Source organism: Myxine glutinosa, chromosome 14, assembly GCF_964187855.1.
Source record: "Myxine glutinosa chromosome 14, kmMyxGlut1.1, whole genome shotgun sequence".
In the NCBI taxonomy this organism is placed as follows: domain Eukaryota; kingdom Metazoa; phylum Chordata; class Myxini; order Myxiniformes; family Myxinidae; genus Myxine; species Myxine glutinosa.
This window is the reverse complement of record NC_136274.1, coordinates 71,619,783-71,634,711: the sequence shown is the minus strand read 5'-3', so window position 1 is coordinate 71,634,711 and position 14,929 is coordinate 71,619,783. Positions and strand designations below refer to the sequence as shown.

The 14,929-nt window shown below is 46.4% G+C and overlaps 1 protein-coding gene and 1 long non-coding RNA gene across 3 annotated transcripts in view; one reads left to right on the top strand and one right to left on the bottom strand.

Moving 5' to 3' along the window:
- LOC137439904 (uncharacterized) overlaps positions 1-1,374 on the bottom strand; it is a 198,026-nt gene extending 196,652 nt beyond the window's left edge. For both annotated transcript variants that reach the window (XR_010987018.2, XR_010987019.2), the window contains exon 1: positions 1,214-1,374. This is a non-coding gene — a long non-coding RNA (uncharacterized LOC137439904). The remainder of the gene's footprint in view (positions 1-1,213) is intronic.
- Positions 1-14,929, top strand: part of SEZ6 (seizure related 6 homolog) — a 288,840-nt gene that overhangs the window by 218,011 nt on the left and 55,900 nt on the right. Inside the window, exons 5-6 of the mRNA XM_078768042.1 lie at positions 8,754-8,939; positions 12,544-12,712. Coding sequence (XP_078624168.1) covers positions 8,754-8,939; positions 12,544-12,712 — 355 coding nt within the window. The remainder of the gene's footprint in view (positions 1-8,753; positions 8,940-12,543; positions 12,713-14,929) is intronic.

The following is a 14,929-nucleotide window of genomic DNA, read 5'->3' as shown; positions in this document are numbered from 1 at the left end:
TCTAGTTTTCATACAGTAAAAGCACATTTACATTCATGCGTCATTCCCACAGCCATGTATTAGTGGCGTCCGTGCTGTGAAGCATTGGGAGAGTAAGGATGCCATAATATCAGGACATTATATAATTATTAAATTTGTCACTGAACAGCAGTACTGAAAGAAAGTGCACCAGACTGCCAATTGCTAGACACCTCTCGATTCTCATGGTCAAAGATTAGTTGGATGGTATTGATGAATATTTATTGATTCCGTGCTGTGTTTTTCACTGATCCCGTGTTGATAGCAAACCTGCAGGCCATTTGGGCTTCTCCATCTCTCTCTCGAGGTTTGTGCCTCGAGTGCTAAACCGGTGTGTGCCCCGGTTTAGAATAGGTACACCGTATCCCTGCGTGTCGTAAGAGGCGACTGAAGGGTTGGCGTCAGGAAGGGCATCCGGCCATAAAAACATTGCCTCAAAAAGGGAACCATGATGATTGTCATGGGACCCGCAAGGCTAACCCCCGCCCTAGCAGGGAAAATGGCCTCAAAAAGGCCTTCTTCTTCTTCTTCTTCTTCATCTCTCTCTCGAGGTTTGTTTTATTTGCCATTTTCTCTTGGCGATTCTAAAAGACGATTCCACCTAAATAAATATTTAAATTTGAGTTATATTTTGCATGTGCACTTGTCTGATGGGATAGATTGTGGGGGGGGGGGGGGGCTCACTCACCTCCGAGTTGTCTAACCTTGGTTTGAATCTTGACCCAGTTATAAACGGTCACCCTGTGTTTCGCGTGGTTGCCGAGTCGGTGTGTGCGGCATCCCTAACATGGATGTAAAGGTGGTCGAACTGTCTGGCAGCTATTAGACATTAAATATCCCGAGTTGTTTACAAATTTTTCGTTTACCCTACTTAGTTGGATATTAGGCCTGGGCAGCCGGTTTATGAAAGGCTTTGGTCAAAACAAAATAGTCATCACAAGCCACTCCGATGAGGTCTGATGGACCAAGACTCATAAACTTGTCACAACAGCTGGACATATTTCCTTAGCCTCTCCATTGGCTACAAAAAGCTGATGGTGCTTTAAACGGATACGGTGATCTTAGCCTTTACATGCATGAACAACTCAAGTCAAAGAACAACGATTGGACCAGTTGTAAAAACGATCTTGAGTTTATTGTTCTTTTAAATCTGTCTCAGGCGATCAAATATACTTGTCTCAAGATAAACACTTACCAAAGCGATGGAAAGGCAAAAATGTGGAGAAATGAAGGAACTGCACGTGATCCAAAACATACGATCTCATCTGTGAAGCATTGCGGAGCGAGTGTCATGGCTTGGGCTTGCATGGCTGCCTCTGGAACAGGGTCACTCGTCTTTATTTATGACAAGGAAGAGCTAGCAGAGGATTCCCCTCCCCTCTCTCCTCCCACTCGCTCCTCTACTCTCTCTTTCCCCTCCCCTCTCACCCCACTCCCCTGTCCCTCCCCCAGTTTTCTCTCACTCCCCAAATCCCATGGCCACCCCCTGTCTCCCCTCTTCCCCAGAATCCCCTCTCCCTCTCCCAGTCCTCTCTCACTCCCCAAATCCCCTGTCTCCCCTCTTCCCCATAATCCCCTCTCCCTCTCCCAGTCCTCTCTCACTCCCCAAATCCCCTGTCTCCCCTCTTTCCCGTAATCCCCCCTCACTCCCCCAGTCCTCTCTCACTCCCCAAATCCCCTGTCTCCCCTCTTCCCCATAATCCCCTCTCCCTCTCCCAGTCCTCTCTCACTCCCCAAATCCCCTGTCTCCCCTCTTTCCCGTAATCCCCTCTCACTCCCACAGTCCTCTCTCACTCCCCAAATCCCCTGTCTCCCATCTTCCCCATAATCCCCTCTCCCTCCCCCAGTCCTCTCTCACTCCCCAAATCCCCTGTCTCCCCTCTTCCTCACAATCCGCTCTCCCTCCCACAGTCCTCTCTCACTCCCCAAATCCCCTGGCTCCCCTCTTCCCCATAATCCCCTCTTTCTCCCCCAGTCCTCTCTCACTCCCCAAATCCCCTGGCTCCCCTCTTCCCCATAATCCCCTCTTTCTCCCCCAGTCCTCTCTCACTCCCCAAATCCCCTGTCTCCCCTCTTCCCCATAATCCCCTCTCCCTCTCCCAGTCCTCTCTCACTCCCCAAATCCCCTGTCTCCCCTCTTCCCCATAATCCCCTCTCCCTCTCCCAGTCCTCTCTCACTCCCCAAATCCCCTGTCTCCCCTCTTCCCCATAATCCCCTCTCCCTCTCCCAGTCCTCTCTCACTCCCCAAATCCCCTGTCTCCCCTCTTCCCCATAATCCCCTCTCCCTCTCCCAGTCCTCTCTCACTCCCCAAATCCCCTGTCCCCCCTCTTCCCCATAATCCCCTCTCCCTCTCCCAGTCCTCTCTCACTCCCCAAATCCCCTGTCTCCCCTCTTCCCCATAATCCCCTCTCCCTCCCCAGTCCTCTCTCACTCCCCAAATCCCCTGTCTCCCCTCTTCCCCATAATCCCCTCTCCCTCTCCCAGTCCTCTCTCACTCCCCAAATCCCCTGTCTCCCCTTTTCCCCATAATCCCCTCTCCTCTCTCACTCCCCAAATCCCAACCCCCACCCCGGTCTCCCCTCTCTTCCCCACTCATCTTCACGTGCGCTGAACGGAATACGTAACCATGCCAACAGTTTTTTCAACCAAGTAAATCAATGATTACCTTTCCAATGGTAGATAATTATGTGGTGAAGGTGCAGGGCAGGGGTTGGATTTCAAAACCACAAACAGACGTTCATGGAAGCGAAATACATTGCCAGTGAAAGAAGAAGATAATAACGTAGTGTGCGCGTACATACAGTCACGTGAAAAAGTAGGTACACCCCATGTAAAGTTTTGACTTTTTCAACATACAGCTATTTGATCTTCAATTCAACAATATTGTTAGATAAAGGTGATATAATATAACAAATATCATGAAACATTTCCATTTTGTAGTCCATTGTATAATTTAAATAAACATAAATGCAAATTTCGCATGTGGAAAAAGTAAGTACACCCTTGGCTCTTATAGGTGGTATTGCCCCCTTTGGCAGAAACAACCTCAAGTAGGCGTTTCTTATAACTGTCTACCAGTCTCTGACTTCGACTGGGAGAAATTTTTGCCCACTCCTCCATGCAGAATTCTTTCAGCTGTGCGATGTTTGAGGGGTTGCTTCCATGCACAGCTCGTTTCAAATCACCCCACAACATCTCGATGGGATTTAGATCCGGGCTTTGACTTGGCCATTCCAGAACCCTCAATTTCTTTCTTTTCAGCCATTCCTTGGTGGATTTACTGGTATGTTTAGGGTCATTGTCATGTTGCAAGGTCCACCTTCGGTTGAGCTTCAACTTTCCGACAGATGGCCTCACATTATCCTCAAGCACCCTCTGGTACAATGAAGAATTCATAGTGGATTCTATGATGGTGAGCTGCCCAGGCCCTGATGCAGCAAAGCTGCCCCAAACCATAATATTTCCACCACCATGCTTTACAGTTGGTATCAGGTTCTTGTGGTCAAATGCTGTCTTTGCTTTTTGCCAAACATGTCTTCTGGTACTGTGGCCAAATAGCTCTACCTTTGACTCATCTGTCCAGAGCACATTGTTCCAGAAGTGCTGGTCTTTGCCTAGGTGGACTAGTCATCCCGCAGTCATCGGACTGCGCATGCGCAAGATTGGAGGTCACGTCTCTTCAAAGCTGTCCATGCGCCCACGCTTTCGAAGTGAAGTAATTTTTCACAATTGTGTTTTTGTCGAAACTGTATCTTTCTTTCGGTGTGTGTACCTATTGGTGTGTCTTTGATAGGATTCTCGGTGTTGGTTTTTCATACCTGTGTATAGAATCGTCAGTTAGTTCGTGTCGCGTATTCTGAGGCCTAGTGAAGTAGGCTACCGTGTCCGACCTTGGCTTGAGGCTTTGTTTTTGTCTCAGCGGTTCTTCGATTGCGCTGCAATTACTTTCGGTCTCTGTTTTTCCTGGTGTTTTCACCCCATACTTCCTTGTTTAAAATCTCAACTCAAAGAAAAAAAAAAAAAAAATTCCCTTCTCTGTTCTGATCCGTTTGTTGGTTCTTATCCGTTTGTTCGTTCTTATTTGTTCGTTCATTATTCGACCACGTTGTTAAAAATGTTTAAACTGTCCCCTGAAGAACTGTATTCTGTCATATACTACAACACCTTTTTCTTCTTCTTCTTTAAAAGGATGCTTTCGACTTGCTCACCAAATCTATTCATTCCAAAAAAAAATTCCATCTCTTACAGTGCCTCTTTCATACATTCCCTAAACTCTCCAGCACTCCACCCATCCTTCAGCGTCCTCAAACGTATTTTTGACTCGAATGTCTCAAGAAAGTCATTTTGCAATAAATGTTCGTTTCCCATTAATCGTACACTTTTCAAAATCCAATCTCACTCCTCCCCTCCAAATCTTCCCCATCACCCCTTCCCTCCATAAGTTCCCCATCACCCCTTCCCTCCAAAACTTCCCCATCACACCTCCCCTTCAAAACTTCCCCATCACCCCTCCCCTCCAAATCTACCCCCTTGCCCCTCCCCTCCAAATCTACCCCCTTGCCCCTCCCCTCCAAATCTTCCCCATCACCCATCTCTTTCAAATATTCCCCCTTGCCCCTCCCCTCCAAATCTTCCCCATCACCCATCCCTTTCAAATCTTCCCCATCACCCCTTCCCTCCAAAACTTCCCCATCACCCCTCCCCTCCAAAACTTCCCCATCACACCTCCCCTCCAAAACTTCCCCATCACCCCTCCCCTCTAAATCTACCCCCTTGCCCCTCCCCTCCAAATCATCCCCATCACCCATCTCTTTCAAATCTACCCCCTTGCCCCTCCCCTCCAAATCTTCCCCATCACCCATCCCTTTCAAATCTCCCCCCTTGCCCCTTCCCTCCTAAACTCCCCCCACACCCCTCCCCTCCGAGACTCTCCCTCGCTCCTCCCCTCCTAGACTCCCCTCTCACCCCTCCTCCTCAAAGTGTCTTCCCCGCTTCTTCCCCCTTCCAACTTTCACCTTCATCTCCCCCAACCTTCTGCCTCACTCTTCCCCCTCCTCAAATATCACCTCACTGCACCTCACCCAATCACCACCAAACCTTTTGTCCGCCCCATTCTTCCCTTTCTCCAAGCTATTCTGAAATCTCTGACACACCTTCAACAGCTCTCCCTACCTCTTCCTCCTCTTCCACATCTTACCCTACCGCTCCCCTCCCCCCCCCCCCCCCTGTTCTGTATCCGATGCTCCCCCTTCCTCTTCGTTAACAGTATGGACCTCAAACATCCGGGGCCTTCGCTCAAACTTGACTGATCTTGATCTTGATCTTGATCTCTCCATGCAGGTTGCTTCTGACAAACCAGACGTGATCTGCTTAACAGAAACTTTCCTCCTTAATGATATCTCTGATTCCTTGGTATCTCTCCCAGGTTACTCCCTCCTCCGGTATGATAGACCTGAGCCTCGTCCTGGAGGTGGGGTTGCTATCTTTATAAAAAACTCTCTTCCTCACACGCCCTGCACTGCCCTCTCTCCACCTCACCCCCAGGAATACCTTTGGCTACGGCTTCCCCTTCGCTCCCACCTTTTGTTCATATGCGTGTTGTACCGTCCACCAAACAGTGATGACTCCATCTACATCTCGCTGTCTGATAATATGGACCAACTTCTATCTACCCATCCCAACTCTCTCTTCCTCATATGTGGTGATTTCAATTGTCACCATGCCAGTTGGCTGGGTGTGGGTACCTCTCTCACCAGCCATGGCTCTTCAGCAAAGGACTTCTGTGACTCACTGGGACTGACACAATCTGTCAATTTCCCGACCCGGATCTCAGTCAACGGAGCATCTTCTCTTCTGGCCTTGGTTATGACTAACTTCGCTGAAAATGTCTGCTGCTCTTCTTCTGCTCCAATCGGCTCATCTGGTCATGTGCTTGTTAAAGTGGACATGTCTCTGACCATTCTCAGAGAGCCTCCTCAGTGTCGACGAGTCTGGCATTTCAATCAGGCCAACTTGCACGATCTTCAAGCAGCCATCAATCATCTGGACTGGTCTCCCATCTCTACCGCCTCTGACATCAACTCATCCTGGGAATTCTTCCAAAGTAAATTGCTCTCTCTCATGCACAGATTTATCCCATCTCGTCTTCAGTTGTCATACCCTTCCTCCCGTCCATGGTACATGGAATCTTGTGGTGAGGCTATTGCCCAGAAACAACTTGCTTTCGTCTCCTGAAAAGCAAATCCAACGGAAGGAAATCTCATTTCCTTTCACAAAGCCCGAAACAAGTGTGTGTCCACCCTCAGGAGAGCCAGGAAACAATATCTCTCCGTTCTCAGGACCGAACTCTCTTATCTGTCTCCCTCTTCCAAATCCTGGTGGCATCTGGTCAAATCTGTTTCTGGTGTTTGTTCCCCCTCCATCCCCTCCCTCACCTCAAACGGCCACACGGCTGACTCCGCACGTGAAAAAGCTGAATGCCTCAACCCTGTGTTTGCCTCTAAATCTTGTGTCCCAAACCCATCCCTCTCTGTACCCACCGTACCCAGTTGTACCCAGCTGCTCCTGGACTCTGTGTCCTTTCCTCCTGACAAGGTGGAAAGTTTCTGTCAACCCTCGACTCTGATTCTGCAACTGGACCTGACGGCATCAGCCCACGGGTCCTAAAATCCTGTTCTTCCACTCTTTCACTCCCTCTCTCTGTTCTCTTCACCCTCTCTTTTGCTCAAGCTCATCTGCCATCAGCTTAGAAATCTGCCAACATCACCGCTTTGCACAAAAAAGGTGCAAAAACAGATCCCAGCAACTACAGACCAATCAGCCTTCTCCCAATTATCAGCAAAGTCATGGAATCCATCATTGCTTCAGACATGAAATCTTTCCTCTTCTCCAATGGCTTGATCTCTGATCATCAATTTGGTTTCAGACCTGGTCACTCTACTCTGGACATGCTGCTTCTGCTTTCTCAACAATGGATGGAGGTCCTCAATGCCAAAAAGGAAATTAGAGCTGTCTTCCTTGACATATCACGTGCCTTCGATACGGTCTGGCACCCCGCTCTGCTCACCAAACTCTCCTCTTTTGGTATCCATTGAAATCTCCACGCATGGCTGGCGGACTTCCTCTCCAGTCATAGTCAACATTTGGCCCTGAATGGGTTTCTCTCATCTCCTCTTCCTCTTTCTGTTCAGGCTGGAGTTCCCCAAGGCAGTGTTCAGGGCCCTGTGCTTTTTCCGGTCTTCATCAATGATCTCTCTGACTCTCTTGAAAATCCTCTCTATTTCTTTGCTGATGACTCTACTCTCTGTCGCTCCATTCTTCATCCCTCAGATCGGCAGTCTGCAGCCTCCTCACTCTCTGCAGACCTGGACAAAATCACAGACTGGGCAAACAAGTGGAACATGTCTTTCAATCCTAACAAATCTCACACTCTTACGATGTCTCTCCGAAAAGACCGACTGGACAACCCTCCCATCCACTTTCTGAATGATCCTCTCCAAGAAGTTCTGTCACTCAAGCTTTTGGGTCTCACTATCTGCCATGATCTTTCCTGGGAAAACCACATTTCAAATCTGTCCTCCAAAGCCAGTCGCCGACTGGGCATCCTCCGTCGTGCGAAGTCCTTCCTTGCCACACCTGAGCTCCTCACCACATACAAGGCTTTCATCCGCAGCTCAATGGAGTACTGCTCTCCCCTCTGGGCTGGTGCTCCTGCTTCACACCTAGCTCGTCTTCACGCTGTTGAAACCAAAGCGTTCAGAATCATTGGAATCTCCCGCGATGAAGCTAACTCCAAGGGCCTCTCACTCACTCACCGCAGGCAGGTTGGTGGTCTTTCCGTCTTCTACCGACTCCTCTCCGGCCTTGCCCCCCCCCCCCCCCCCCCCAGCTCTCTCTGGGCTCTGTCCCGCAAATATTCCTACAGGTCGCACAAGATCTGCCTGCAACCCTCTTATGGTTAAACTGCCAAAATCAAGACTCTCTGCTCACCTTCACTCCTTCATTCCTCTTTTCTCCCGCCTCTGGAACAAACTCCCTCACTCTCTTCAATCCCACTCCTCCCTCCAGGTCTTTAAAACACCTGTTCACCACCATCTCTTATCTTCCCCCATCCAAAACCTTGATCTTTTCTACCCCTGCTAATTTCACCCCAAATCCACTTTTTTGAAATACCAACTTCTGTCCTGGAAGTCCTTGGTGTCCTTGTGTTTTATACTTCTCCCACCCTCCCCTCCCCCCCCCCCCCCCCCCCCGCTTCCCACGCCTCCTCCCCCCAAGCCCTCTCCCTCCCACAGATCTCCCGATGTCCCTGTTCTCCGCTGTTGTACTTGTGTGCCTCCCCTTCTCTCACCATCTTGTCTTCCGCTCCCTCTTTTTATATATTTTGTTTGTCTGGTTGATTTGTTTGTGAAGTAAATGTTATTTCTTTCACGAGCCTCGATTCAGCATACAAAAAAAAAGAATAAAAAAGGTGTTCATTGGCAAACTTTAGTCTTGCCCTGATGTTCTGCACAGCAAAGGTTTCCTCCTGGCACACCTCCCATGTCGATCAAATTGTGCAGCCTCTTTCTAATGGTTGAGTGATTCACTACAACACTCTCTAAGAGTAGTTTGTACTTCAAAATAATAGGTGTGCTATTGCAGTACTGCAGCAACAGTTATTATGAGTATGTACCTGGATACTATTGAAATTGGCAGCATGCATTCTGCAACCGTCTCACTTTGTCTTTCCAGAATATTTGCTGAGTTGTCCACTTCCGGGCAAGCCAGCATTCGGGGAGGTGTACGTGAGCGGCCTGCACCCAGGAGGCAAGGCCTATTTCCACTGCATGGCGGGCTACCAGCTCCGCGGGCAAAGCATCCTGACGTGTATAAACAGCACGCATCCGGGCTGGGACGGCACGGAGCCGCTTTGCTACGGTGAGCACGTTTTAAAACTTTTTAAAGAGCAACGTCGGCTGCTCGTGTAGGTAACGGGAGGCTGTTGGCCAATGAACTGGTCCCTTGCCTTGTTGGTACAATTTGAGAGTGCTGGGGGTCTCCCATTTGCAATCCTACTTGCCCGCCTCTCCCTGAGAATAAGATTTTTAGGATGCTGCAGCTCGACTTGTCACGATAATTTAATCGTTAAAATTGTACATTTCCGCTGTAATGTTTTGATGGGAACGAGCGAGATGACCCGATTACTTGTAACAGCAGCGACGCATCTCCACCGCCAAACACAGGTAGTCCTTTTTTATTTATTTATTTTTTGTATACGAGATCGAGGCTCGTGTAAGAGCTACCATTGATCACAAAAAGACACACTGACACATAAAACGTATGATAAAGGGAGCGGGAGACAAGATGGAGAGCAGGGACATCGGGAGACCTGTGGGAGGGAGAGGGCGTGGGGGGCGGACGCATGGGAAAAGGGGGTTGGGGGGTGGGAGAGGTAAAAAATACACATGGACACAGCTAGGACTTCCAGGAAAGAAGTCGGTATTTCAAAAAAGGGGATCTGGGGTGAATTAAGGGGGTAGAAAAGATCAAGGTTTTGGATGGTGAGCAGAGAGTCATAGAGAGCAAGTCAGAGAGAGGATCGTGAGCAAACAAACGGTAAAATCGTATACTGTCTTAATGGGACATCCCATGTGATTTTCCTGCAGATACGCGATTCCATGGAGCACAGATTTGTCTTCGCTAGTCTAGTCACGAACATCATCACTAACTGCCGTGTGGTTTTTTTTTTTGTGTGTTGTTGTCCACCGCTCCCTCCCTATTCCATCTCCAGGCGCTGTGTGATGTCACCAACTCGCCGCGTCGAAAAGGAGTACTCAGTTTTCACTCCGTTTGTTTTCTTTCTTGTTTTACTCAGAATTTTTTTTTTTTGACAAGTATGTTGATCACTCGTGTTGTGTGTTTGTCTGTCCGCTCACTTATACTTGCCTACAGGTCACAATTTTAAAATGATCTTCAGGAAACTTCACCAAAAGGTAGAGTTGGTGGTCTAACATAATCCTATTTATTTTTGAGGTCAAAAGGTCAACATAGGCCAAAGGTCAACCACTATTCTTCAAATGTCTAAAATCCTCAATTTTCAGCCAACTGACTTGAAATTTGAATCGGATTTGCATATCAGCTAACTTAATTCAACCACCAACTATTTTTGAGGTCAAAAGGTCACAATGTCGAAATAGGCCAAACGTCGACCACTTTCTTTCAAATTTCAAAAATCCTCAATTTTCTTCTGATTGACTTGAAATTTGAATTAGATTTATATATCAGCTAACTGAATGCAACCACCAACTATTTTTGAGGTCAACATGGATCACAAGGTCAACATAGCCCAAAAGTCAACCACTTTTCTTCAAATTTCTAAAATCCTCAATTTTCATCCAACTGACTTGAAATTTCAATAAGATTTTCATATCAGCGAACTGAATGCAACCACCAACTATTTTTGAGATCAACATCGGTTAAAAGGTCAACATAGGCCAAAGGTCAACATTTTTTTTCTAATTTCTAAAATCCTCAATTTTCTTCCGATTGACTTGAAATTTGAATTGGATTTACATGTCAGCGAACTGAATTCAACCACCAACTATTTTTGAGGTGAAAAGGTCACAATGTCAACATAGGCCAAATTTCTAAAATTGTCAATTTTCATCCGATTAACTTAAAATTTGAAGACAATTTGCATATCGGGTCACGGATTTCAACCACCAATTATGCGTGAGGTCCAAAGGATGCTCTACCAAGTGCCATTCTACTTTATTCTCTTTTGCCAAGTGTCGCTCTATGAGTGATTTTTCATTTGTCTGTTTGTCCGGGCGACATCTCGACCATCTTTTGAGCTGGGTCCTTTTGAGCTTTTTTTTTTTTTTTTTTTTTTTTTTTTTTTTGTATACAAGATCGAGGCTCGTGAAAGAGCAAACATTAATCACACAAAAAGACAAACCGACACACAAAACACAAAAAACAAGGGGAGCGGCAGACAAGATGGGGAGAGAGGGGGGAGGACACAAAAGAGAGGGGGAAGAAGGGGAAGGACACAAATACAACATTTGAGAGCAGCGACATCGGGAGGACTTGGGGGGAGATGGGAGAGGATTAAAACATATGAACACTGCAAGGACTCTGGGGTGAATTACCGGGGGTAGAAAAGATCAAGGTTTTCGATGGGGGAAGATAAGAGATGGTGGTGAACAGCTGTTTTAAAGACCTGGAGGGAGGAGTGGGATTGAAGGGAGTGGGGGAGTTTGTTCCAGAGGCGGGAGAAAAGGGGAATGAAAAAGTGAAGGTGAGCAGACAGCCTAGACTTTGGCAATTTAACCATAAGAGGGTTGCAGGCAGATCTTGTGCGACCTGAAGGAATATTGGGGGGACAGAGCACACAGAGAGCTGGGGGAGCAAGGCCGGAGAGGAGTCGGTAGAAGACAGAAAGACCACCAACCTGCCTGCGGTGAGTGAGTGAAAGGCCCTCGGCGTTGACTACATCGCAGGAGATTCCAATGATTCTGAAAGCTTTGGCCTCAACAGCGTGAAGCCGAGCAAGGTGTGAGGCAGGAGCACCAGCCCAGAGGGGGGAACAGTATTCCATTGAGCTGGTTGAAATACCAACTTCTTTCCTGGAAGTCGTTGGTGTCCTTGTGTTTATACTTCTCCCACCCCCCCCCCCCCCTTCCCACGCCGCCTCCCCCCAAGCCCTCTCCCTCCCACACATTCCCGATGTGTCCCTCACAAATGTTGTGTTTATGTGCTTCCCCTTCTCTCCCCATCTTGTCTACCGCTCCCCTTTTTATATATTTTGTTTGTTTGTCTGTTTGATTTGTTTATGTGATAAATGTTAGTTCTTTCACGAGCCTCGATTATGTATACAAAAAAAAAAGCTGGTAAGCTGAAATTTAGGCATGACGGTGACATCGTCGTTTGGCTATAAAGGGTATTTTGATTTGTTGATTAATCAGTTAATCGATTAATTATTTATTTTTTAATTAATTACTTGATTGATTAATTTTCAAAAAGTTACAGATTCTGATGAAACAGTTGGGGTTTAGGTATGCCATTAGCCAATTGATTCAGGAATTCATTATTTTATGATTATTATTTCTTTTTTTTAATCACGCAAATAATCAATTAATCAATCAATTTTTGTACACCGCTCCCTCCAAATTCTGTCTCCATGTGCCGCACTGCAGCATTGCCGGGCGCCGAAGGTGCCTCGGCAATGTCCGCACTCGAAGATATGTTATTTATGTATTAGGCATGGGGCGGTTTACTTTGAATGTATCTATACTTGTTTGTTTATTTATTTCGGTTATTCCTGTTTTTCTCTAAAATGAATTTGGCTTTTCACAGCCTAAAATCCCAATCCCTGATCAGTTTTACTTTGCCATCCTGCTTCGAGAACATTCCCTCAAGCAGTCCAATTCTGCACCATCTTATATTCTCCTCGGTTTCTGTGCCCTTTCTGAGTGTCATGGAAATTGAGCCGGAATGCCAGTTTGGACCTTATTTCATGATTGTTGATGTTCCCTCACAGCTGTGTGTGGAGGAACTGTGAGAAACGCATCCGTGGGCCGCATCCTGTCCCCTAATTTTCCTGCCAACTATACCAACAACCTGACGTGCTTCTGGCTTATCGAGGCCCCACCCGGTCATCGCGTGCACCTGCATTTTGAGAAACTTGCTCTGGCTGATGATGATGACAGGTAATGTCGAGCTTCACAGAATGTGATTGCAATGCCTTTAATCGAAAAAACTCAAATGCTGAGGCCACCTACACCTTTATATAAAAAAGGAAAATATTTGTTTGTTCGTTTGTGAACTTTTTTCCTCTGAGCTCCCAAGGTTAATCAGCACAAAATTTTATAGGATAACATTTTTTACCACGATTCACCTAACTAGTGGTTTTAAAACAGTTATTTTCTCACAATTCATAACTTATAAACACCCGAGCTACCACCTGTCGCCATGATCTCCAAGGGTCAGTCCACATACACAAGGCTTTATAGAAAGCCCATTTGTTTCGGATTTTAACCCGGATATCTATATAATTGGTGAGACGGTGAGCTCCGATCGTCGCATATGTTATCGGATGTGAAAAACAACTCTTAATTAAGACGTCACCATGATCAGTAAGTTCGGCAACGAAGGAGTCATGTGACTTCTGAAATGCACAAAAAAAAAAAAAAATTGTTGATGTTCTTTTACCTTTTACACCCCTTAGACCTTTTACGCCCCTTGGACCTTTACACCCTTTAGACCATTTCATACCCATTTCGACCCTTATGAGACTTCTGAAATGCACTAATTATTCAAAAACCGAAAATAGTACAACGATAACCTATACATCGATTTAAAGGTAATTTTACTGCTCATCTAACATTAACAACATCACTCTCAAAGGTGAAAAATAGTTTGTAGAAAAAAGGACCCACGTGACGTTATCTACAAACCGCCACATGCCAACGGGTGAACCTCCAACGATTACCTCATCCTCACAACACCCTGAGTTGTTGTTTTGCTGTTTGTTTGGGATCATACTATTTTGAGCTCCCAAGGTTAATCACAAAGAAACTTTCTACCATCAGATTTTTAACCCACAATATACTTGAATAGGGGATTTGCACTGTGACGAGGAGGTCATTTCACCCGTTATTGTTGTGTTGCACTCCCGAGTTAATTTATTTACGAACCCAAGGTAATTTCTTTACTACAGATTCACTCTTTTGCACTCTCTAGACCCTTTACACCCCTTATACCCCTTTAGACCCCTTACACGACACACCTTAGACCCTTTAAACCCCTTAGACATCTTTCGACCCTTTACACCCCTTAGACCCCTTTGACCCTTTATACACATCCTTAGACCCCTTTGACCCCTTACACCCCTTTGACCCTTTACACCCCTTTGACCCTTTACACCCCTTTGACCCTTTACACCCCTTAGACCACCTTGACCCTTTACACCCTTTAGACCCCTTTCAACCCTTTACACCCCTTAGACCCCTTTAAACCCCTTAGACCTTTTACACCCCTTGGACCTTTACACCCTTTAGACCATTTCATACCCATTTCGACCCTTATGAGACATATACACCTTTTTCGACACTTTTCAGACCTATTCGCTTTTTAAGACCCTTTGGACAATGTAAGACCCTCTGGACAATTTAAGACCATTTCGAAACTTTTGACCCCTTTTGCTCTTTTGTCCTTAGACACCTTTAGACCCCATTTGGCTCTTTTAAGATAATTGTTTCTTTAAACACTTTAGTCCCCTTTATAACCCTAAAAACACTTTAGACCGCTTTGAAAATTCAAAAACATTTCCTCCCAAAATCGGTTTTGCCGACCTTTTCCGTGCACTATTCGCGTCGCATCACAAGTTGCGATGATGAATCTAAACTGATATCTTAAAGTGAAACTGATGTTGAAACGTGAAACAAACTACTGATATATGGATCATCGAATGGGAAACCAGAATGAAATGCTGTGGGAAATTGCTGAAAGCAAAGCTATGGGGAATATAGAGAGAGGGGGAAGGTCGGGAGCCGAAGAAACGATGCGGAGATGGATGGGGTGCCTGGAGGTGGTCGGTTGGTATGGAAAAAACTTTGGTGATCTTCCTTCAGGCTGTAGGCCCAAAACATGCCTAAACCCGTTTCCCAGCTGAGCTTTCATAATATCCTGGTCACTCCTGAGCAGTACTTCGGAGGTACAACAAGTATGGATTGGAAATCTCAGCTGCTAGAATGTAACGAGGTTGTCGAGGTTACCAGCTGCACCCATTGCAACATCTGCTCACTGAATATTTACACTGAATTCCCATTGCTACCAAGACACACTTCAAAGGAAATTGCTCCTTTCAGGTGAGACATCTACGAACCCCAGTGAGTGATGGACACCTTTGCTAGTATTAAATGTAC